The sequence below is a fragment of the Amphibalanus amphitrite genome, unplaced genomic scaffold (genome assembly GCF_019059575.1).
Source record: "Amphibalanus amphitrite isolate SeventyFive unplaced genomic scaffold, NRLGWU_Aamphi_draft 000505F_arrow, whole genome shotgun sequence".
NCBI classification, from domain to species: Eukaryota; Metazoa; Arthropoda; class Thecostraca; order Balanomorpha; family Balanidae; genus Amphibalanus; species Amphibalanus amphitrite.
This window is the reverse complement of record NW_024881999.1, coordinates 148,230-173,327: the sequence shown is the minus strand read 5'-3', so window position 1 is coordinate 173,327 and position 25,098 is coordinate 148,230. Positions and strand designations below refer to the sequence as shown.

Sequence of the window (25,098 nt, the reverse complement as noted above, 5' to 3'; positions counted from 1 at the left end):
ATTAACTTAATTATTGTATTGCGTTGGTTGATGGGTGCATAGCGATGTACAAATCAGCAGCTACTTGATGACATCCGACATCCCATTATCGCATTATCTGCAACGCCATAGGCTTTAAATACAGGTGAATATTTCCCAACCTTGTGTCAGGTATATGCCATCTGCCCGTCATTTGCAGCTTATAAAGATAAAACAAATACCTATCCGCGAACATATCAGCCTTGTACAAGCAATGCTCATTGAGCATTTATTGCTCCTCATTCATCATATCGCTCTTTTGGCACTGTCAGAAAAGACGTTACGCACAACTCTGCCGGCTTTCGGCACCGCTCGACCATCCCCGCTCCCCGCCACAGCGCGAGTGACCGCGCGCCGGCCCGAAACCGCCGCAGGCCAAGACCACAGAGGCGGGGCTTAGCTGTGACGTCATAACGTATCACAGACTGACTGGTGATAGCCTCTACACACCATAGAGATCTTATCTACACACGGGGTGAAAATCTTGCTCGAAATTTAACATTACGAGTCAATGAGAAGTGCCTGAAATATTGAAATGGCGACAAAATATCTAAATTGTAAAAGTTTCGGCAGGTCTTGAAACGGCCATGTCCTGAGCTTGGTTGAAATTCTTCCACGCATTAAAAAATGAACACGAAAAATAAGGGTCTCAAGGGGTCTGGCGTTAACAGTAGTTGGGTCACCCCAGGTCCAAACAGGGACCACACGATTAACCAAACAGCTACCCGAAAACACTGGTCGATCGCCCTAGTTAATCCGTCTTCTGATCTGACAATGCTGTGACCCCAAAAAGATCGTTCAATTATAATTGTATCTGGTTCCAACAACAATGCGTGGAGTTGCTGAACAGCATAGGGAATTATGTGTTTGGCATGACTGCTTCCAGACCGCATGTATTCGCGCTGTTTTCAGGTAACGTTATCCTGACAGCCAGTGGGCTCAAAGCCGAGACAGCGTACCAGGTCAGGATGGTGATCACGGATGAAGAACGCGGCACCAGCACCAACGACACCAAGGTGCTCACCGTCAACGTCACCACCGACTGTCAAAGTAAGTACTAGAGCCGCATGGCCTTGATACACTTCAGACGTAACTACTTCTGACGCTGCACTTCAGAAGTAAGTACGAGAGTCACACGACCTTGATAATAGCTGCACTTCAGAAGGCATTGACAAAATGACTAGGTTCCCCCTCGAAGCAGCCATTCTTGAAGTAAAGGAGTGTATGTACCATAAATCTGGTACACTAACTTATGTGACCCTGTTTTGTTTTTTCGCAAATATCTCAAAAATGGTGATTCGCTATTTTTGACACACTTAATCACGTACACATCTTTTCTACACATGTTAAAATTGCAGACCTAGTTCGTTTAACCTGCGCCTCGCTGGGGGTCCTGGATTTCCACGCCTTGCTGGGGGGGGGGGGGTGTTTGAACACCCACCTTCTAAATCGGCTCCTGGGCCACCTAGCTATACACGGAAAGTGGCGTTCGAAAGAGCGTCAAAAATAGTGACGTAATAATTTTTTTCTCACTTTTTTGGTCAGGTCAAAGGTCAGGTCACCAGAGGTCATTGAAGGCAAAATTTCGCCGATTTTCAGGTCGAATGTCGACAACTTCCCAGAAGCCAAAGCATAGCTCGGGAACCAATAGAGATGCAGCGCCACGGAAAAGCGCATTCGACATTCCTATTACCGCCCTTTCTGAATATTTATCTCAGATTTGACCTAACGCCAACGGCTTTGCTTGCAGGGGACAAAAACTGCCAAAATAGCCGACTTTTTTGGGAAACAGTTTTTCTGCAATAACTTTTGTTTTCAGCCTTGCACGAGTTTACTTTTACCGGCATCGTGTTCCTCTTGGTAAGACGCATCGAATGAACTATAATTTGACATTGAAAGGTCAACTTGAAAATTTGACCTCAGGTCAAGGTCATGATCTGACCGAAAAGGGTCAACTTGTATATCAGTCGATCAGTATCGTCGAGCTGAACACATCTAAGGCATTTTCATCGCTCTAGCATGCCTCCATAAAAAGTTATTCGCGAAAAACTGTTAGATACCATTCTCGACCTGAGATGACCTCAGGGGCATAAACAGGGGGTCACGGATACCATTTTCATGTTTAGTGTGTCTAAGTTACTTGTAAGTCAGTGCTCGGGAGTGTTTATAATGACTTTCATCCAAAAAAGGCGTCTTCAAGTTTTTCCCATTGACTTCTTACAATCGGGAGGTCGCAAAATTGGCCTGATCTTAGGTCATCGAATTCAAAATTCTGAGATAAACATTTTGTACATGCTGTTGCACTAAGCAATCACCGAAAATTCAAAACGATCAGTCACTCGGTGTAGCTATGGCAGACATCGAAACTTTTTATGAGGTGAGGTCATTTCAAGTGACCTGGTGACCTGAGCTTAAATGACCTTAGTCTGATATTTTTACAACACGTGCAGAATTGATGTATAATAAGGTGTGCCAAAAACGGCGGTGTTCCCCGCCTCCTTCTTTTTGAGATATTTGCGAAGAACACACGGTGTTCAAACTTCACCTTTCAAACATTACATTAACCCCAGCAGGGCGCGGGTTAATTTTATGACATCATTACAGTGTTTTTGTCGATGATTTATGTCTGATAGTATGACAAAGAAGGCATACAAGCACTTAGCAGCATGCTGAAAGAAAAACTACACCTGAAATTGGAATATTATTACGGTACACAAATCTCCACCCCTTTTAACTTCATTTTATGCCAGAGTAAAAGATGTTTGCATGGACAATTGGAGATTAATTCTGCCACCCGGTAGTAAGTAATATATCCTCGTAAGCTTAGAACTACACCCGTTGCGGAATAAAAGTACGGTACACAAATCTCCACCCAAAATCAATTCATTTTACACCCCTAGGTAAAGGGTGTAAAGGGGCGTTAGGAAGAATTAAGCATGTAATTTACGATAATAATTTTACGCCACGGTGCAATTTAAGCCAAAACAATTTCTACGCCTTGCGACATGGTGTAGAAATACCAGCGGGCTGCGAAGCTGAATGTGTACAATTTAAGTCAAGATGTAAAAATAGCTCACGTTATAATCCGCATACAAAACAAAAGTAAACGTTAATAATTGTATGCTCTTTTCCAGAGGGAGTAAAAATACGACTGGGTAAATATACATCGCCAGCCATAACTATCCCCCAGCGTGATTGTATCTACTGTCGTCTTCTGAGCACTTTCGATAAAGTCAACTATGGTGCATCTCTCCAACGTGTTGTTTATTTAAAATAACTTGAAACGACAGAACACAGGTTGCTACAGATTGGTTCCTCCCAACACTGACTTCCCTGAGGATATCACAAGCTGCACAAATCACATTTTATTCACAGCACAGGTCATCAGGTCACTAAGTCACGTTTCATCATGTACTTTAAAAACAACTGAGCATTTCTTCGTGTAACGAGTATCGACACCAAACGTACGGTCTCTGAAATCAAAGCACAGGTGTACGAACTAGGAAAGCACTGACAACAAAAACTCCGTAAAAAAAAAAACTGACTGAGGCCTTCTCAACTCACATCATCTTCAGTGCCTATAGGTACTGAAGATGTTTCACGGCACGACACTACAGTGCGTTACGTGTATCGCGGTGCTGAGCTCCTATTGGAAACATCCACATACTCGAACGCTCTCAATGTTGGAGCGTCCAAGTTTGTAGATGTTTCTATGGAAACTCAATGCCGCGATACTAGTAGCGCACAGTAGTGCCGTGCCGTGAAACAGGGCCCTGCTCGGTCACCCGACCACTGCACTGGTGCCTCTGAATCGGCAACAGTGGATTATACGAAGGATGGCATTCTCGGCCGCACTAAGAGGAATCGCGAACTTCATAACCCGTGCATATATGACCTCAAAAAGGATCATGCTGGGCCCTCTAAAAGGCAAATATAGCACAGCGTGCGCCGCAGCGAAGGCAGCCAGCATCTTCATCTCACTGTTTGGGAGGCGATATTTCACATCGCTGACCAGGCACTGGGTTTCTGGGTGAACGGACACAGAGTTGCGCCCATCCTGCAGCTCCGAAATCGTCGTGCCGCCACCGATCACCAAGGTGGCCGCCAGGTCGTCATCTACCAAGATTGAAAGATAAAAAGAACTATTAACCACTGCAATCTTTAAGTTAAGAACGACTTTGTATGTCAGGCCGTCTATCCGTCCGTCCATCCGCCCATCCATGTAAATTGAAGGATGTAAAGAAATATTAAGCACTGTAATCTTTAAGAAAATAGCAATTTTGAATGTCGATCCTTAAAAATTGACAGATGAATCTATTAACCCGCGCACCGAAGGAGTTCTGAGCCAACTTAGAAGCGACGAGAGTTTGAATAAGATTTGAATAAGATGGCACGAAGAAGGCGAAAGGTCATCTAAATATTTCCTCGGTTTAGAGAAAAGAAATGCAATGAGGAAAAGCCCAGCAGAGCTTATCTCTGACAATCATAAAATTACAGAAGCGTCAGAAATCCTTAAGGCCTTCACCAACGACTTAACCCATAAATTTAACAAAATAAACAGTGCTCCCAAAGAAGTAGTTGAAAAACTCGCACTTGAGAACATCAATGAAAAAATAAACACACATGAACGAGCACTCCTTGAGAACACAATCTCTTACCAAGAATTAACACAGGCAATGCAAAAAATGAACAAAGGAAAATCCCCAGGCTCAAATGGGTATACGGCATGTTTCTTTAGAAAATTTTGGCAGAAATTGGGGCCCTTCCTTTACAGAGCATTTATATATTGTACCAAACTTGGCAAAACCCTTCTTTCTCATCGAGAGGGGATCATAACAATGATCCCCAAGGCCGGAAAACAACTCAACACTTTAAAAGGTTGGCGCCCAATAACGTTGTTGAATGTTGATTTCAAAATAATTTCGTCAGCTATCTCGGCACGAATACAAAAAGTAATAGGAAAGCTAGTAGACCCATGTCAAACAGCCTACATCAAAGGACGATACATAGGTGAAAATACACGCTTAATATATGACGTGATAAATCTCCTTTCAAACAGAAAAGAATCAGGGTTAGTTATGTCTGCTGACTTTGAAGCTGCATTTGATTCGCTCTCGTGGGAGATGATACTGGAAGTGTTAAAACAGTACAACTTTGGACCAAATTTCATAGAAATCATTAAACTTCTATATTTAAAGGAAATAGTTCACTTTTAACATGGGGTTTTGAGCTGGAATAGCAGTTTCGTAGCTTGAGCTGAGACTAGCACAAATCAGGAGCTTTTACGGCTCAACGATCACCCTAGACGAAGATATTCCATTTCTCGTTCCGAAAAGAGTGCCTTGTAGAGGAATGCGTGCCTTGCACAGGAATGCAGCCACGTCATCGTCAGCCAATCAGCGTGCTGCTTACAGCCAATGCAGTATTCGTAGGTTTGAGCTACGCAAGATGATTGGTCAATGCGTAATAAGCTTCCGCGTCAAACATTATTTTACATAGAATATAGTTCGTCCTATATTAAAATATAGAAAATAATTGTTTTTACAAAAAGGTTTTATTTTATTTCATGATTATTTTGAGCATAAAAAATCATAAATCAATAGCAAAATACTGATTTCAGGAAAGTGGACTGTTTCCTTTAAACAACGATAACTTCTCCCGAATAATAGTAAACGGGCATTTGGGGGATAAAATATACCTGAATTGCGGAATCCGACAAGGAGACCCGACTTCAGGCTACCTTTTCAACCTCGCAGTGAACCTGCTTACGCAACAAATCAAGAAATCAAGAAAAGTAACCGGCATCAAAATTTCAGACAGTGCGGAAGTAAGAATTTCTCAATATGCCGACGATACCATCTTATTCCTAAAGAATGAAACAGAATGCGTTAAAGGAGCTATACAAGAATTGCAAAGATTCTCAGAAGCATCAGGACTTAACTTAAACATTGACAAAACATGTTGTCTGCGGATTGGCTGCGCAAGGCAGTTCAACAACGTTGGTTGCAGCCAAATCAAGTTTGTTGACCAATTGAAAATATTAGGAATAACGTTCAATGAGAATAACAAAAACATTACTCAGGTCAATTTCGAACCGAAAATCACTCAGATTCAAACAGAAATTCAACATTGGCGTAGAAGAAACATTACAACGTTAGGGCGAATAACAGTCGTCAAGTCCCTGTTGATGTCAAAATTAGTTCATCTATTTATGGCCCTACCTGACCCCTCTAGAAAAGAATTTAAAAGTCTTGAGAGAATCTTATTCGAATTTGTTTGGGGTGGTAAACGAGATCCAATAAAACGCGCGAAACTTATACAAAACTTTACCGCAGGTGGTCTTCGCATGATAGATGTCCAATCCTTCTGCGCCAGCATGAAGCTGACATGGCTCAAAAGAATAATGGCATCAAACGCATCATGGTCACGTATAGTCGAAATTGAACTACCACCAATTGAAAACGTGCTTCAATTTGGCAGTAAACAACTAGAGAAATTGATGAAGAAGGTTGAAAACAAGTTTTGGAGCGACGTACTAAAAAGTTTTGCAAACTTTAGCAGAGTATACGTACCTGATGAGGCTAACGTACTTTTCGAAAGCATATGGTTTTCAGATTACACGAAATTCCAATGTTCAATAATACGTAGCTGGTACAAAAAAGGAATTCGGCTCATAAATGATTTGTTTAACGAAAATACAGGGACCTTACATACCAAAGAGAGCCTCGAAAATGCTTACGACGTGAAGATGACATTTTTATGTTATTCGAGCTTAATCAGGAGCTTACCTGATTACATAAAAAACCAACAAATAGATAAAACACTTGGGCCGATAATGCCACATAGAATGTGCGTGGTGTTAAACAATGAAAAATTTTCACGTCAAGCGTACGAAGCAAATGTAAAACATAAGCAGTTAGAAATACGGAATGCTAATGAACGCCAAAAAGCAAAGTGGATCAGAGATATTGGGGGTTTTGAGGAAAATAGCCTTGCAATCTTAAAAAAGGTCACAAAGTCAGCAAAACTGATAACGTTTCAATATAAACTCATAAATCGCATAGTAGCAACGAATACCTACCTTAAGACTATACACATTAAAGACGAAGATACTTGCACGTTCTGTAAAGTAGAACCGGAAACACTGGTTCATATGTTCTGGCATTGTAATAAAGTAAAGTCCTTTATAGCAGATATCAAACGCAGAATTTTAGATCCGTACGAAATACGCCTCCCTATAAACAGCAAAACTTGGTTCTTCCTAATCGATGCAAATCCACAACAGACACATATATTGGCTTTAGCAAAAATGGTCATATATGAAGCAAGGTTACGAAATATCACACCAGAGGTGACACACCTAATAAACAAACTGAAAATTGTTGTAGAAATAGAACAACAAGCAGCTAATCGCATAAACAAACAAATAGAATTCGAGAAAAAGTGGGGAAGACTAAAAAGCATCTTCGTACAAAACGATGCACATTAACTGCCGTATATTTTTTTACACAAATCTTTGTACGTCAATCCATAACACAGTTGCACACTTGCAGCACTCTTGCCTGCAAATGCATGCATTTGCATGCATTTGTGGGCATGTAAATTGTATCTTCATGCAATTTGCATCTCATGTGAGATCAGTTTGCATCATTGCATGTTGTAGGCTGATCTGCATGAGGAATAGAAATACGTAAAAACACTTAAAAATACATACATAAAATGCATACAATAAATACATAGTATACAGTATACATAAATATACACATCATATTTATAAAACAAACATGCCACAAACACCCGGATGATCCCCAAGGTCACGAGCTCGCCGGTCGCGGGAAGGGACTAGCGGCTGTTTTGTCTTGCATGTGACGTGTGAAAGGAGCAAAACAAAGTAGAAAATAGTAGAGATTCCAGTCACGCCGCCGCCGCCTCGATCGCCCCGGTGACCGGGCTGGCCGAGTCGCCGCCGGCGCGTCTTCCGCCGGCGTCGCTCGCTGCATCGCCGGTGTCATTGATGGTTGATAGTCATTGATAGCTGTTAAAAGTTGATATAAAAACTGTTCTGTATTGATAAATGTAAACCTCTGGGCTTTGTTAAATAATTTGTATTTTTTGCAGTGTTGTTATCCTTATCTTGTGTTGAACGTTTCACCCGGACCTTGCCTCGCTGTTTTGCTCACTCTGACTTGTTTGGTTGCCTGTTCGCTGTTGGAGCAGTGCCGCAAAGACCGGTCCCGCGGTGGTGCCATGTGTGCCTTGACCTGTGTAGTGCAACCATTGCAGCGGTGCAGTGATAGTGGGACGCGTGTGAGCTGTTGGGGGGAGTTGTCGTTGCGCGTCGTGCCAGCTGAGGCAGCTGATGAAACGACTGATGAGCCACTGGTGGCGCATCATTGGAGTGGATGATGTCGGATGACTGTGAATGTGATGAGATGATCTGAGTGTAATAAATGTATATTATCGAAAAAAAAGAAGCGACGAGAGGGTGGATGACCGCCCCCCAAAGATCTCAAGAACTAAGTAACTTCGCGAGAAGCGGCAAACGACATTCGAAAGCTCGTAAGAAGGTCTATGAAAAAAGTACTTCGGTCATTTTTCGCTAGGGTTCAAAATGACGTCATCAGAGGTCATCGAAGGTCAAATTATGGGCCTGTTCCAGCGCCTCCAGTAGAAATTCTTGACTGGAGGCTCTACCGGAGGTTTCACTGGAGGCGCTGGAACGCAATCTGGAGATTTATGGAGATTGGCGTCATAGATACCAAAAGAATGACGATTGTTCTCTCTTGAAACGCAAAATTTGTTTTCAATTTTAGTAAAAAAGATTAACAAAATTATAGCAGTGAAATTTTCTTTTCATTCAAGTTGTAAATTCTCAGTCAAAAGTTCTTTGCTTACATTCGTGATTGTCACATGTGCGCCATAATTGTAGACCAGAGCCTCCAGAGAAATTTGGACCTCCCAACTCTCTGGAGGCTACTGGAGGTTTCTGGAGCTTTGGCGAGAGCTTTCTGGAGCTTTCTGGAGGCGCTGGAACGTTCTCTGGAGGATTCTAGAGCTTTCTGGAGGTTTCTGGAGGTTTCTGGAGGCGCTGGAACAGGCCTATGCGAGTAACCGTAAAAAGACCGACAACATTCAACAAACGACTCCATAGCTCATGAACAGAGGAGATAAAAAGTCGTATAAAAAGGAATCTGATGGAAATAAGAATGACTTGAAATTTATTCCATTGACTTATAATGGGCAGGTAAAAAATGACCTATTCGTAGGTCATCGATATGCAATTCTGAGATATACGAGTTGTAGGTGCTCATCACCAAAATTATTTCTGTGAGTTTCAAGATCTGCTTTCAACAACGAGATAACAAACTTCGAAGATTGTGTTTCGAGGTGAGGTCACTTAACGTGGCCTGGTGGCCTGACTTTTTTAAGATATGAGCTAAAGATTTCCAGAGGGTGTGCGAAATGGATGTATCAACAGTCGTGCCAAATCTGGCGGCGCTATGCGCCGCCTTTTTTATGCTATCTGACAAAACCTGAGGGGGGGGGGGCTCCCCCGTCGGTGCGCGGGTTAAGCACTGTAATCATAAGGCAAAGAACGATATTGTATGTCTGTCCACCCTGTGTCTGTCCGTGAAAACTGAAAGATATAACTAATAAGCACTGTAACATTTAAGTACAGAACGATATTGTATGTCACGGACCGACCGACCGACAGACGAGACAGACGAAACAGACAAATGTAAAATATTGGGGGGGGGACACGTCCCCCGTCCCTCCCCCCCCCCTCCCCCGGTGGCGGAGCCCATGGATGAGACAGGCGAGACGGACGGACGGACGGACGGACGGACGGACGGACGGACGGACGGACGGACGGACGGACGGACAGACGGACAGACGGACAGACGGACAATTGTCGTCAGTCATCATTAATGGTAGTTTAAAACTCACCTTCAACGGGTGTGGCGCCCTCCGGAGGCAGGAGTTGTGCGGTGTAGCACGCCTGTCGCGTCATTGAGGTGACTTTGTCCTAATGCCATTCTCGCCGGCGTGACCCACGACGAGAGCCAGGTCACCCCAAACCTGAAAGTAATACACAAAATAAATTAGCAACTTTTTCAGGCCAAGATTCTAGTACTTTTGTAAAACGTAGAGAAATGAAATTACTAAACATACCTAAACATATGTTGATAAATCGACACATTGAACATTTGATGAAGTTACAGTTAACAACCTCAGTAGGTACTTAACTGATTTCTCAATTTGCCCTTGAGAACAAACTGAGAGGGTCAATTTGAGCTTCTGGAATCACTAATCAGAATGCCACGTAATGACACAAACAGCTAAGTGAGTGACGTGCATACAGACAGCAGCAAATCAATTTCATCAACTGCTACATCAAAACATTATCAAGTCAACTTACCCTCAAAGTTATTCGGAAATGGGTCCAGCACTAGTCAGTCATGACCACACCGAACGCACCAGCACACTCGCACCTATCTCACTGTTTCAACCGCCAGAAGATCACTTGCAAGCGCCAGAAGTCTCCGTGGCTCCGGTCCGGAGCAGACACAAAAATGAAAATGGCGGAAACGGAAGGCTCGCGAGCCGCACGTGGACGCTATCGTAAAATAATGAGCATATGGGTGCAGAACTATCATGTTTAGGGTATTTTAAATCCTTGTCATAAAATAACACCATCCTCATCGAAACACACTTTACCAAGGATGCATATTTACACCATGATGAGGGTTGAATTATCAGCTGACAAATCAGAGTGCAAATTTATGCTATCAGATGGGTATTGTTATCCAACTTGAAGAAAATACACTATAGTAGTAATTTTACCATCCATCAATTAGAGGGGTAAATATCTCAAAAATTAGAATTGCACCATGAGTGTTAAACTGGATTGAATTAACCCCCAAGAATACGCTCGTGACAGAGTACATTCGCACCGGAGCATTATTTTATTCTCCATATACGTCGAACAAGGGTATAAATATTCTTGATTTCGGTGTAATGGCGGTGTATAATAATCAAATTCAAATTACCAAGGTGTACTTTTCTTTCAGTGTAGCCGAGCGCTACGAAGAAACACACTGAACCTAATTTGACCAAATCTGCACCAAATCTGACCAAATTTGTACCTACCAGATGGCCGTCGTGAAAACAGGTATTGTGGGAAAACTTGAAAGATTGATAATTCGGCTATTTTTTTTTCAGAGCCAGGCAAGATCAGTACACCAACTGCCACAGACGTCACCAGCACTTCGGCCAGCATAATTATCGAGGTATACTTATATGATCATTCCGTTTTTTTACCAGCGCATTTTTTATGCTTGGTAAAGATCTCACATCATTACGGAGCGAGCGAAGCGAGCGGAGTCTTACGTAGAATAACGGAAATTTCTGAGTATGAGCGGCCGGCCGGCCGGCCGGCCGGCCGGCCGGCCGTGCGGACGCTTTTGCGAGGCTTATATCTCAGCAACCACTTGACCGATTTACATGCGGTAATTTTTGTAGGGTAGCTTCATTCCTTCTACCAATTATTGGACTATTCCCGATGCATGTGGGTGACCCCTTATGCACGTGCCACGTGCAAAACGAAGAGGTGTCAGTTTTGTAATTGTTGCAATATCTCGGTAACTACTTGGCCGATTGCGCTGAAAGTTGGTATGTAGGTAGGCACCCACTAGGCACTGCATATCCATGTGCCAGAGTTGGGGTGCTGCTGCACGTGCGCACGTGCAGGGGTCGTTTCCAGATCTCGAGAACGGCTGGACCGATGGCGCTCAAATTTGGTACACAGTTAGGGACCAGTTAGTAGGGCGCCGTGTACAAGTCAATTGGGACCCATTTTGCACGTGCGCACGTGCAGGGTGCCGCTCCCAGATCTCGAGAACGGCTGGGCCGATTGTGCTCAAATTTGGCACATCGCTAGAAACCGGTCAGTAGGGTGCCGTGCACAAGTCAGTTGGAGGTACCCCCTCGAAATTTCGCACGTGCAAGACTCACCCCCTCACTCGCTCCGTTAGTCGCCCCAAAAGGCGCTATACTGGTTTCTAAAGCTGACATGAGTTCGACTCAGGTTTGATTATCAGATTTGGATCTACATGTGAGCGCTCACTCCTTACAAGCCTACATGGTATTGTCGTCGTGTAGTGTTGTCGCGATTCTTGAGTTTGAGAGGGACAGTGTGCCTCTTTAACGCTTACCTATAATCTTCAATAGCGCTTTTCTGTTACAGCCTTTGCTGTTGTATTTTGGGCCTTGGTTACAGCCTTCTATTAAATCAATTTTTTGACGTTCCCTCCTTGAACGTGCTCATTTCTAGCGTCTGAGCAATGCAGAGGAGGCGTGTGCATACGAGCTACAATGGACGCTCAGCCCTGTGTCGGCGGAAGTGAGTCGTGGTAGCGTCCGTCCTGGAGGCGGCATTAGGGAGACGGTATGGCTAAACGGACTGGTTCCCTTCACCAGCTACACCCTTGTGGCGGTGGCGGAAAACAGAAAGGGAACAAGCTCCACGTCTTCAGTGACTTTTCAGACAAATGAAGCCCGTGAGTAAATTGTTTGCACTGTTCTTCGCCTTTGCACGGCATCCGTCTTTCAAAGATCATCGTTTCCGTTACGTTTAGCTTCTTGGTTTACTTACAGAATGAGCTAATTGCTGCCACTAATTTGATGTAGCGCTTATGAAGTATTTTTTCTCTTTTTTTTTTTACTAAAACATCCTTCTGATGGTCACGGTGATCGATCTATACCGCAGCTCCGTCCCAAGTGCTGGACCTGGAAGTAAAGCCAGATGTATCAAACCACGTCGCCACCTGGAAAGAACCGAAATGGCCCAATGGACGAATCCGGCAATACACTGTGATACTGACGGTGAAGTTCTGCATGCCTCGGAGACAAAATAGTCCAGAGAACATTTTAGCTGTCAAAAAAGGGCATGACTAGTGTAAATGAAGCCATATTTTCATATAAGGATTATAAACGGGAAGGTGAATGAAAAGTAAGGTTAATTAAATTGGACACTCTCGGCTCTCTTATCATGACTCAGAGTGTTTATGTTTTTTCAGCACTTACAATATAAGGCATGTCCTGAACAAAGCAAGAAAGCGGTTGATGAGGAATTCACTCAGAATGTCACCGGTACAACCGCCCAGCTTCCAGCTCGAGTGCCGTTCTCGCGCTATGTCGTGACGGTGTCTGCCGTCACCATAGCCCCAGGAAGGTCGTTAGACGTGCGTTTCGAGAGTTCGCCCCAAGGTAAGAGCTAACACTTCTTGACGTCTCCGAATGTTTTGCATGTTAGACAAGTAAAGCCAGCACACAGCTTTATTACTATTTCAGCGTCAGCTACAGGCAGCTTTTGCCAAATTGTCATGGAACTCAGATTTGTTTTTCAACAGAAAAACACAATTCTAAAGAATAGTGTTTTAACTATTGACAACAAACTTTCGGCTGCACCTTTTTCCTTCAGTTTGAAAAAAAAACTGGAGTTCGGTTTGAGAAAAGGATATTTACCTAATTCAAATTGAATGGCACGTGTTTCAAATTGAAGTATACCTTTTCCAAATTGAACTCAAACTTTTTCAAACTGAAGGAAAAAGGTGTAGAAGGGGTGCCTGGTGGCTGGTGTAATGTTGACATAGGCAGTAGGCACTGACTCGCAAACTCTGAATGCCGATGGCTGTATGTACATTGTACAAGTATTCAATATTTATTATAAGCTTTCTGGCTCACATGTATGTGGCAGTCAAAATGCTCTCTGAAACGTAAATGTTCGTTGCTTGTTGCATTCTCCTTTGCAGTCATTTTGTCACCCCTCGTTTTTGTTGTAGCTCCATCCAAGGGCCCATCCGGTGTAAGAGCAGTCAATGCAGACGAGACCAGCGTCAATGTACGCTGGAGCTTTCCGGACTGCACAGCATGGAATGACTATTACGCCAATATCAGGTGCGGTGAGAACTATTCAATGGCTAATACTCGAAACAAATGCTTACACTTGGGCCCAATGATGTAAATCCCTTAACCGGGCCTGGCCCAACTTCGCACCTGCGGCGGTCATCCACCCCCCTCCCCCGAGATATCAAAAAACAAGCAAGCTAGCGACAAGCGTTAAACGGCATGGGATATAGGAAAACTAGGTCTATAATTCTCTGTATAGGTTATCTTTAGATCAGATCAAGAATGACGTCACAGTTGAAAAAATAGGCAAAACTGCGGCGCTAGAGTTAAAAAGGTTTTTTTTCCGCGAATAACTTTTGAATTAACCCTATTAGTGGCAGGGGGTGTGTTTTTATCCACCCCTCAGGTTTTTCGGGAATATCTCCGAAACCGCTGAAGCTACGATGCTGAAATTTTCTGACTTTTCCTAAAACTAAATTGGGCACATTCCCTGAAAATTTCAAGTTCATAACTTTACCAGGGGCGGCTCCAGAGCACTGGGAATTGGGGGTCCTATTCGTGAAGCGAGTCATTTGGGCGAAGATCACGATGCTGCACCAGTTTTACGAACAGTGAATGAAAGGTATCATGTGATAACATATACAAAGTTATTGTGCATCCTCTTTTGACACGTTTTTGCTATAATAGGCGGATCCAGGCGTCCAAAAAGGGGGTTTTTTTACCTCCCAACATAGGTGCCCTGACACCGCCTATGCATGACCAATACAATTTTAGTCGTTCTCTCATAAGAAAATTGTAACATAACAAGACCATTGCCACCCTTTTTAGAAACAGTACCAACAAAAACCTTATTTACTATACTTTTTGTGTACCCCCAATCTCAATGATCTGTATCCGCCTATGATTTTTGAAAATGCATATTTTTAGGATCCATGTGAATTCCTGGTTCATTCTCTATCGATCGGCAAAAGTTGCGTTAAGATTGGTTCAGAAACCTGGCCGTGATAAACAGTCTAAAATGTATCTGCAATTTGCCCGTTTTTACCCCCCTCTACCTCCCTATTGACATTTTTTAATTTTTTTTGAGAAATGTAGATCTCGTTGAGCCAAATCGAATGCCGTTTGAATTTTGAAAATCGGCCCGTTAGATCTCGAGATATCAAGGGGGGGTCGTAAACAGCCCCCCCCCCCTGCCACTAATATGGGGTAGCCAGGAGCCTGCCACTAATAGGGTTAAGCAAGATAAGGAAAACTAATGGTACCATCGATATTCACTCGTCAATTTGCAATGAAATATATATTTTTGGCCTCGAAAGGATAAGTTCACAAAAGTTGACTCATGGTTACGTGACCTCTAGGTTGACTTGCATACTACGGAGTACGGTAATAACCTGCGGTTATTATTAGGGGAGAGATAGAGCTTATTTCTTTATCTTTTAAAGAAGACTTAATATAAGAGAGATGGTAGTATCGTCTTGGTGTCATATCTGATCAAAGCGACCATCCTCCAATGTCCCAACTTACCCCGCGGGCGGGGTGAGTCGGGCCAGGGGTTGGGGCAAGTTAGTGCACTAGGAAAAACAGTTTATCTAAACACATTTGTATTCATGTTTCACATGAACAGTCATCGCTAATCCATGCGGGCATGTTTATCAACATTTAATGACAAAACGCAAAAGTTCGCAGTACCCCTGCGGCAAACAAAAACGCACACACGCAAAATGTGTATGACCAGCTTCAGATGCTTTTACAAAATGCACCACCAACCTCACTCATTCGCTCTCCGAGTAACAGTTTTGACAGATGAAGACTCTGCTGCCCCCTGTGCATAGCGTATGTGCCCAATCTTCACACTGCAAGCATTGCTCCCTCGACTTGCTTTTGACAAACTTGCCCAACCTGCCCCACATCAACCTGGCCCAACTAACCCCGAAGCGCCATTCTTATTTTGGAACCACGTACGTGACCAATTCACAATGATTTGGCGAAGAACGGTTGAGAGTGTACTCGTATCCAAAATGTCCGCAGGTCTCTCAGGCGTAGCGGATTGGCAACGTGTCCACTATCAATGACACTAGAAAAGAATATTTTCAAAGCAAGAAAATCACTTTTGGTACCTGAAAACACATTTTTAGCGATTAGTAACAGCACTTACCTCAGGACGCGCCGACACCACGTTGACAAACAGACGGCGTTACAGTGCATGCGCAAAATAAGTTTGAACGCCAACAGCCGAGAAGTATTGGAAATATCCCTTCCGTCCCAACTTACCCCTGGCACCAACTAGCCCCGGTCTCCCCTACGCGTCTTAACAAGCTGAATACAATGAGAATGTTTGCATCTCTTTTCTGTAAAGATTTATTATACAGGGTGTCCGGAAAAAAGTTTACCCATGAAAACTTTAATACAATCCGCAATTTTATGAATATCTTTACAATTCTCTCACATCATCACACGACCATGAGAAGTTAATGCTGTAATTTTCAAGAAAAATGGTTTACCCGCGCCCCACTGGGGTCTGCGTATAACACGCCCTGGGGGGGGGGGGGTCTCTCCATAGCCCCCCCTCCTTTCTCCGAAACTACTGGGCCGATCGTCAAAATTCAAACGGCATCTGATAACCTCGGAAAAACTGTCGAGCAACATCTAATTTCATTGACCTCGAGGTCACCGATGACGTCACAGGCCAGGTCAAAGTAAACATTATAAGCATTTTGGCTTGTTCACATTTTGGGCTCTGGCCGCCGTCTTACAAGTCAGATCAGGCTAATTTTTGGTTTATACACTCATGAACAGATGCTCTAGATACCCTGAGGGTACCAAACTTGTACTTTTGATTTTCAGGTCAGGGTCAGATCATCACAGGTCACGGAAATATTATATCATGCGTCGGTCACGTGACACATGTTTTATGGTCCATTTAGGTCATGGATTTCGAATTTGTTGTCGTCTGTGTCATTTGAGGTCATTTTGAGTCGAATTTAGCTTAGGTCAGGTCACTTTCAGGTCAAAAAAAGGTCAAATTTTGAAGCTAAAATTTTTCAACAAAAAAGGTATCTATTGGATGCAGTTTGAGCTCAGGAACACGATGGTGCTATTTATATTGGTATACGATGTCAAATACGTACTGTAAAAATGATTTGAAAAATTAATAATTGTAAATGTTTTGCAATAATGCGTATAACTTGGCCATTTTTGAGAATATTTAGCTAAAACTTGCTGGAGTTAGTCATAAGCATGCTTTCTATCACATATATTCCGGTTGTTATCGAAAAGTCAAAAACTTTTTGAAAAAAATATAAAAATATAAATTTTGAATTTTATTATATAAAATTTTCAAAATTTTCAAAATTGTGAAAATCCGAGATTGCAGTTTGATAGCGCAGTCTATTCTGAGTCCTCTCATGCAAAGAAATTGGATTTAGGTTAAAACTGAGCTCTTGGGAGCGATTGCCGTGGTTCAATGTTTTGCGTCGAAATCGGCCGAATATGACGTCACTCTGACGTCATTTCCGGCTGACCTATGATAGCTACGAAGTTCATATTTTGACACAAATCCAGCCGAAGGTACTGAAAGTTTGGCGTCGATACGTCAAGCGGTTTGAAAGTTATTGCAGAAAAACGGGAGGGGGCTATGAATAGCCCCCCCCCCGCCCCAGTGGGGCGCGGGTTAATGTGATTGGAATTGCATTACGAAAAAACACGTGGAAAACGCACGCCATAGTGTATCTGTTACAGGCAATGTGTGGAATCAGGCATTCTATAGAATGCCTGACCGACCAGGCAATATAGAATCCCTAGGTATTCTATGGAATGCCTGACCCACCAGGGATTCTATAGAATCCCTGAGCATTCTATAGAATGCCTGATTTTCAGGCATTCATAGAATGCCTGGGAAATACACGAATCTTTCCAACATATAAGTGTATGTTGTATAAGATTATGAGCACAGACCGACACGTAACATTATTATTTTCTGCCAGGCTACCTTGCGGTCAGCTATTTATGTTCATTCAGTCAAATGTTCATTCAGTCCTTTATGTTCATTCAGTCCTTTATGTTCATTCAGTCAAATTTTCCTGACCTTATTAGGTCAAATTGTATCAGGATTTCATTCTGAGAGTACAGAGTATCTTAACGCTAGAAAGACGATGGTGGTAATGTCAATATCGGAAACGCCTTTGGAAGGTAAAAAAAGTACTCAGAAAAAAGTCTGACAAATCGCCCATTCTTGGAGGTGTTTGCCTTCTAAGGAATTGATTTAACCCGGCAGGCGGTGGGCCTACCAGCCACCTTCCGCGCGGTGGGGGGGGGGGCACTTTTTTGCCCCCCCCCATATCTCCGAAACTACTGGACGGATCCGGAAAATTCAAACGGCGTTCGATAGCGCTGTCAAATTTGTCGAGGGAAACCAAATTTCATTGACCTCGGGGTCACCGATGACGTCACAGGTCAGGTCAAAGATAAAATGTTTCACCGTTCACGGGGCTTCTAGGGAAAGCGCTATAACACCGAGTAAAACGCATTTTGTCGAAAATCAGCGATAAGGCGTCTGTTGTCTAGTACATATGTTGCTATTAGAGGTCACTGGTCATACCAGGTCAGGTCACAGGTCAGGTCACCAAAGGTCACCAAGGGTCACCACATGAGCCCAACTTTATTAAGGTTATGCGATGCATGTTTTATGGCCAGTTTTTCATTTCCAACTCAATGGTGTTGGTTATAAGACCATCAGGGGGAGTCTAATGGTAGTCTTTGTTTTGCGCTACGAGGTCTAGAATTGCTAAAAATTGAGTTTGAAAATTTGACGTCATCAATTTTGAACAGTTTTTTCGCTATAACTTGGCCAAAAAAAGAGGTATCGATCTCAAATTTGGTATGTAGATAGAAGGTGGGAGGGGCTATCACATATATGCCAGTTTTTTTCGAAATTCAAAAAACTTTTTGGATTTTTTGGGCTATTATATAAAAAATATATTTGTTTTATTTTTGGGGGTCAAAATCCAAAAAATTCGAAAAACCGAAATAGCAGTTTTGTAGCCCTTTTAATTTCACACCTTTTATGTCTGACACATTTTTCTGTACCTCTAAAGCTGTAGGCTTGACATCTCTTCCCGCGAAACCTTTTTTTGGGTCGAAAATGGCAAAAATGACGTCACTCTGACGTCATTAGCGGCCAACCTATCATAGCCTTTGGAAAAATTTTTGGTCACCATGTGCGCTAGCTGCTCCCGGGAGGGTACTCAAAGTTTGGTGACGATCGGCGCAGCGGTTCTCGAGATATATCGAAAAAACTAAAGGGGGGGGGGCAAAAAAATGCCCCCCCCACCGCCTGGAAGGTTAACCCGCGCCCCACTGGGGTCTGCGTATAACACGCCCTACTGGGGGGGGGGGGGCTATTCATAGCCCCCCCCCCTCCTAACTCCGAAACTACTGGGCCGATCGTCAAAATTCAAACGGCGTCTGATAGCCCCGCAAAAACTGTCGAGCGAAACCTAATTTCATTGACCTCGAGGTCACCGATGACGTCACAGGTCAGGTCAAAGTAAAAATTATTAGCATTTTGGCTTCTTCACGTTTTGGGCTCTGGCCGCCGTCTTACAAGTCAGATCAGGCTCATTTTTGGTTCACACACTCGTGAACAGATGCTCTAGATACTCTGAGGGTACCAAACTTGTACTTTGATTTTCAGGTCAAGGTCAGGTCATCACAGTTCACGAAAATATTATTTCATCCTTCGGTCACGTGACACATGTTTTATGGTCCATTTAGGCCAAACATTTCGAATTTGATGTCGTCTGTGTCATTCGAGGTCATTTTGAGTCAAATTTAGCTCAGGTCAGGTCACTTTCAGGTCAAAAAAGGTCAAATTTTGAAGTTAAAATTTTTCAACAAAAAAGGTGTCTATTGGATGCAGTTTGAGCTCAGGAACACGATGGTGCTATTTATATTGGCGTACGATGTCAAATTCGTGCTGAAAAATTGATTTGAAAAATTAATAATTGTTAATTTTTTGCAATAATGCGTATAACTTGGCCATTTTTGAAGATATTTAGCTAAAACTTGCTAGAGTTAGTCATAATAATGCGTTCTATCACATATATTCCGTTTTTTTCGAAAAGTCAAAAAGTTTTTGAAAAAATGTAAAAATATAAATTATGAATTTTATTATATAAAATTTTCGAAATTTTCAAAATTTCGAAAATCCGAGACAGCAGTTTGATAGCGCAGTCTATTCTGAGTCCTCTCATGCAAAGAAATTGGATCTAGCTTAAAAACTGAGCTCTTGGGAGCGATTGCCGTGGTTCAATGTTTTGCGTCGAAATCGGCCGAACATGACGTCACTCTGACGTCATTTCCGGCCGACCTATGGTAGGTACGAAGTTCAAATTTTGACACAAGGTGTCAAATTGATGCAGCCGAAGGTACTGAAAGTTTGGCGTTGATACGTCAAGCGGTTTGGAAGTTATTGCAGAAAAACGGGAGGGGGGGCTATAAATAGCCCCCCCATCCAGTGGGGCGCGGGTTAAGGTCAAACTGGAGAAAACGGCTACGAGCCAAAAATGGACAAAATTGGCCTGACCTAAAAATGGCTTAGCTATTTGTTTTATATATGTCATCCTTTTAACATTGCCAAAGAAGCACTGGAGTAAAATTTCATAAGTTTGACGACCTTTCGAATACCACATGGCCCAGAAGTCAAGCTGGAAGGGGAGATCGAACAACACCTAATCCGGCTCTACGGCCGGGCCACCGCCCGGACGTGGATTAATGAACCATTTATTCAGGTTACTCCCTGACATTACAGTGTAGGTTGAGCTGTCCAGTGTCCATGTATATTGAGAGTCGTTACACGAAGTGCTTATGACGACATAAAATGTGACCTTTGGTGTATTTTTACCTTCATTTCTAACATCAGAACAAAGCCATTGTCATTCGCAATCACTTTCGATTCAAGCCGTACGGTCCACCCTCCCAGCCAACACTCTTCTAATGCAGCTTCGTATCTATAGCAGCATAATCCTCCGAGGGTAACCGTTTAAGCGACTGGTTGGCCTGTGGCTCTCCCGCGTGCCTTGCGCCGTGGCTCTCCCGCGTGCCAACGGGATTGGATCAGTTGCTGCTTGCGGCGCACCATTTGGTGGTCGGCATAGCCCAATTTCTCCCTCGCTTCCTCTCAACTCATTGCCCTGAAATGGTGTGAGGTGACGACCGGCCTAGGCCAGCAATGAAAATTAGGTAAACAAATAGCATTACTGCCACTGACCCCTAATTTTCGAAGTGTGTTTCGCACAATCAAAATACTTAGGCATTCAATAGAATGCCTGGGAGCTTTAGCCAGGCATTCTATAGAATGCCTAAGCAGTCAGGGATTTTACAGAATACCTAGGGATTCTATAGAATGCCTGGTCGGTCAGGCATTCTATAGAATGGTATGGTATTTTTGGCTTACGGGCCACCACAGGGTCCTGTATTTGGGCCCGGTGAAAGCCTAGGCATTCTATATAATGCCTGATTCCACACATTGCCTGTAACATATCTACCTACTTGAAAAATTCAGCTGAGTACTACCAAAATTGGTAATTTTATTAAAGATTCTTTGGGAAAGCTTTTTCCGGACACCCTGTAATTTTTCAGGATTCTGGCTCCAAGTATGTTTTTTTAATAAGCTCGTGTTTTAGCGAGCAAAACAGGCAAAAACGGAACCTGAGAAAACCGAACGTCGACTAATTTCTTAACATGTGATTTTTTCCCGAATAATTTCCATCCGTGCGTTCTGGGACTAGATATTAGACCAGTATAACGCCTTTTGGGGCGACTAGCGGAGCGAGCGAGAGGGTGAGCCTCGCACGTGCGAAATTGCGAGGGGGTACCTCCAACTGACTTGTGCACGGCACCCTACTAACCGGTCTCTAGCGATGTGCCAAATTTGGGCACAATCGGCCCAGCCGTTCTCGAGATCTGGAAGCGGCACCCTGCACGTGCGCACGTGCAAAATGGGTCCCAACTGACTTGTGCACGGCACCCTACTAACCCGTCCCTAACTGTGTACCAAATTTGAGCGCAATCGGTCCAGCCGTTCTCGAGATCTGGAAACGGCCCCTGCACGTGCGCACGTGCAGCAGCACCCCAACTCTGGCACATGAATATGCAGTGCCTAGTGGGTGCCTACCTACATACCAACTTTCAGCGCAATCGGCCAAGTAGTTACCAATATATTGTAACAATTACAAAACTGACACCTCTTCGTTTTGCACGTGGCACGTGCATAAGGGGTCACCCACATGCATCGGGAATAGTCCAATACTTGGTAGAAGGAATGAAGCTACCCTACAAAAATTGCCGCATGTAAATCGGTCAAGTGGTTGCTGAGATATAAGCCTCGCAAAAGCGTCCGCACATACTCAGAAATTTCCGTTAATCTAAGTAAAGACTCCGCTCGCTTCGCTCGCTCCGTAATCAGTTTTTACTCCGAGACCCATAACCTCATAACTATCCGTGATAAACTCATTATTTCCATACTATCTCCTTCCTTGATTCTTCTGCTTTTTTGAGCAAAGTAACTTTTCCGCTACCTCTACCAGTTTTTCTTCTACGGTCTGCCGAATAGAACAATGTTTTTGATACAACTTACCCCATGGCTTGGGTGAGTTGTATCACATGGTGGGGTAATTTGTATCACCATTTCACGTTTCAGGGAGTGTGCTTGCTACTGGTTTTGAACATAACAACAACATTAAATGGGGTTAATACAATGTACATGCTCAAAGGCTTCACTTTTATTAGACCAAACTTGGGTCAATCCGAACGAAATATCGAAACGAACGAAACATCAACAGACTAAGTGCAAAAGTGGCCCGTTAACAGCAAAGAAGAAAAACATTGTGCCGAAATGGAACGAGTATTGACTAGCTACCTACAAACGCGAGACAGGGCTTAGCTTTCGCGATCAAAAGCAACATACCCATACATACATACATACATACATACATGTTACAACATACCCCACCCGGCTCTGATACAACATGTACCTCGCCGCCATCTTGGAAAAACATCCTCGTGCTCAAAAACAGCGGACAGCTGGAGAAATCCATTTTCACTCACGCAGCCTTAGAACCTACCCTCACCACCGCTACGGAGATCTTTCAAATTCATGCACATCTAAATGCCCAAAACACACATTTTCTTGCAACTTATTTTTTAGAATGACATTAAAAAACATAAAATCGCCTGTCACCTCGAGACGCGTCCACCCAGCCACACGACATAACAGGGAAAGATGGCGCCCGGAAAACCTCGTCGGCTGGTCGTGTCACGAGCGCTATCTATTGGATAAGTTTGGCACAATTCACCCTGATACAACTTGGACATGATACTCCCCTACGCTCGCTTCGCTCGCTCCGTAAACAGTGGTGCCGTCATGCTGTCAAACTTGTATTGCAATGTGACGTATAAATACCATGGACGGAACCGCTTACTCAATTATAAAATCGGCAACAGTGAAAAAACAAAGTTTCCCCAAATTCGTTAACACTTTGTCCCACCGCGGTACGGACATTAGGTGCTGCTGCAACCAGTGACGTCATCAACGTATGCTATTTTTTTAAGACACAATTTCCGGGTACTTACCGTGCACAATTTGAAATCGATTTTTTTTTCGGTAAGAAATTCTTGGCCAGACGCTGAAGTTGCTACAACTCACGTGAGAGCTTCGGTAATGAACTTGGAGCCAGCGTCCCTTTGGAAAACGAACTATAGGAAACAAAACTTTGGTTACCTTTGATGAGGTCACATGGCTTTGCAGTTGACAAATTTAGCAGTTGGTCATTACTACTCGTTCCAGTGAAAAATGAGGCATGTGATTTTTCCCAATTGACAATTATAATAGAAAGGTTAAGAATTTATCCCTTTGGTCATCGGTATAAATGGTCCAAAATTTAAAAAAAAATTGTCGGCATCTACCTATGGCCTCATTCATACTGCAACTTTGAAAGAGCTCGGTCATGTACTGTACGTATGTACGGCTCTGACACGGTGACATACTTGTATAGAAGTCATTTGAGGTTGGGTCATTAAAAGTGACACTGTGACCTGACCTTTGGAAAAGGAACTTATAACTTGCACACAATATGTGAAATTGTAAAAGAAACAGTGACGCAAAATTTCACGGCGTTACGCGTCGCGTTTTCCCGCCATTTACGAGCAGTCTTAGGTGGATAACTGCCCCCCCCCCCGCAGGTACGCAGACTAATTACATATTGCTTCTGAGTGTCATGGTTAACTATTGTTCATTTCTGGATTTCTTTCAACATTATGATATTCATTTTTATAATAAGCTGAATTGGATAAATATATTGATCGATCCTAATGTTCACAGGGTTAACGTCCTCGTACTAGGTGCAAGTGCATGGAACATGAATACAAGGTATGATAAGGTCGGCAAAACGTCACAAACTGAAATCGAAATCATCGAGCTTACACCATACTCCAACTACTTTGCTCAAGTTTCGATGAACAACAGCGTTGGTGTTTCGCCAGATCCGCAGACGACACGCTTCTCTACACGACAGAGCAGTTACGGTGCGGTATAAGATGAGCTCGACAAAGCATCGCATTTTTACTGTGGTATGACGAGCTAGTACGTAACTGTATAATGCATGAAACAGAATGCAGGAAGAGTTACACTCCTGCAACCGTTTCTTCTATAAGCTTGTAAGGTCCCTTTTAAACGTCGGTGCCACACCACCTTTACCTAACTGAGCCGACAGCCTACCCAAGCGCTTTGCCGCCTCCCCCTGCTGACGTCCGTCCGTGTTTGGTGGGTCAGGTCCGGATCGGCCAGCCAATTTCACCGTGCTCACCGTAACGTCCACCAGCCTCACGGTCGGGTGGGACAGGCCGTCGCCGCCGCTCTGCCGAATCACCGAGTACCGGGTCGAGTGCCGCGGTGACGGCTGCCCCGCTCTGCTGACGGTGCCCGCCGACGGGCCCGGCTGCCGGACAGCCCACCTCGGACGTCAGTGCGGCGCCACAGTGACCGGGCTGAAGGAGGTCACTTCATACACTCTGGAGGTGGGTGGGTCCTTCAGTCAACCTCTTACCATTGACTCGACCTTCTCAACGTTGAATACAATTTTGGTTATATTTGTTTTGTTTAATTTAATTTCA

At 43.5% G+C, this 25,098-nt stretch overlaps 1 protein-coding gene across 1 annotated transcript in view; it reads left to right on the top strand.

The window, feature by feature from the left end:
* LOC122392895 (receptor-type tyrosine-protein phosphatase mu-like) overlaps positions 1–25,098 on the top strand; it is an 84,092-nt gene that overhangs the window by 29,180 nt on the left and 29,814 nt on the right. Inside the window, exons 13-20 of the mRNA XM_043388249.1 lie at positions 931–1,068; positions 11,242–11,309; positions 12,353–12,578; positions 12,788–12,903; positions 13,098–13,287; positions 13,863–13,977; positions 24,308–24,510; positions 24,758–25,002. Of these exons, the coding sequence (XP_043244184.1) occupies positions 931–1,068; positions 11,242–11,309; positions 12,353–12,578; positions 12,788–12,903; positions 13,098–13,287; positions 13,863–13,977; positions 24,308–24,510; positions 24,758–25,002 (1,301 nt within the window). The remainder of the gene's footprint in view (positions 1–930; positions 1,069–11,241; positions 11,310–12,352; positions 12,579–12,787; positions 12,904–13,097; positions 13,288–13,862; positions 13,978–24,307; positions 24,511–24,757; positions 25,003–25,098) is intronic.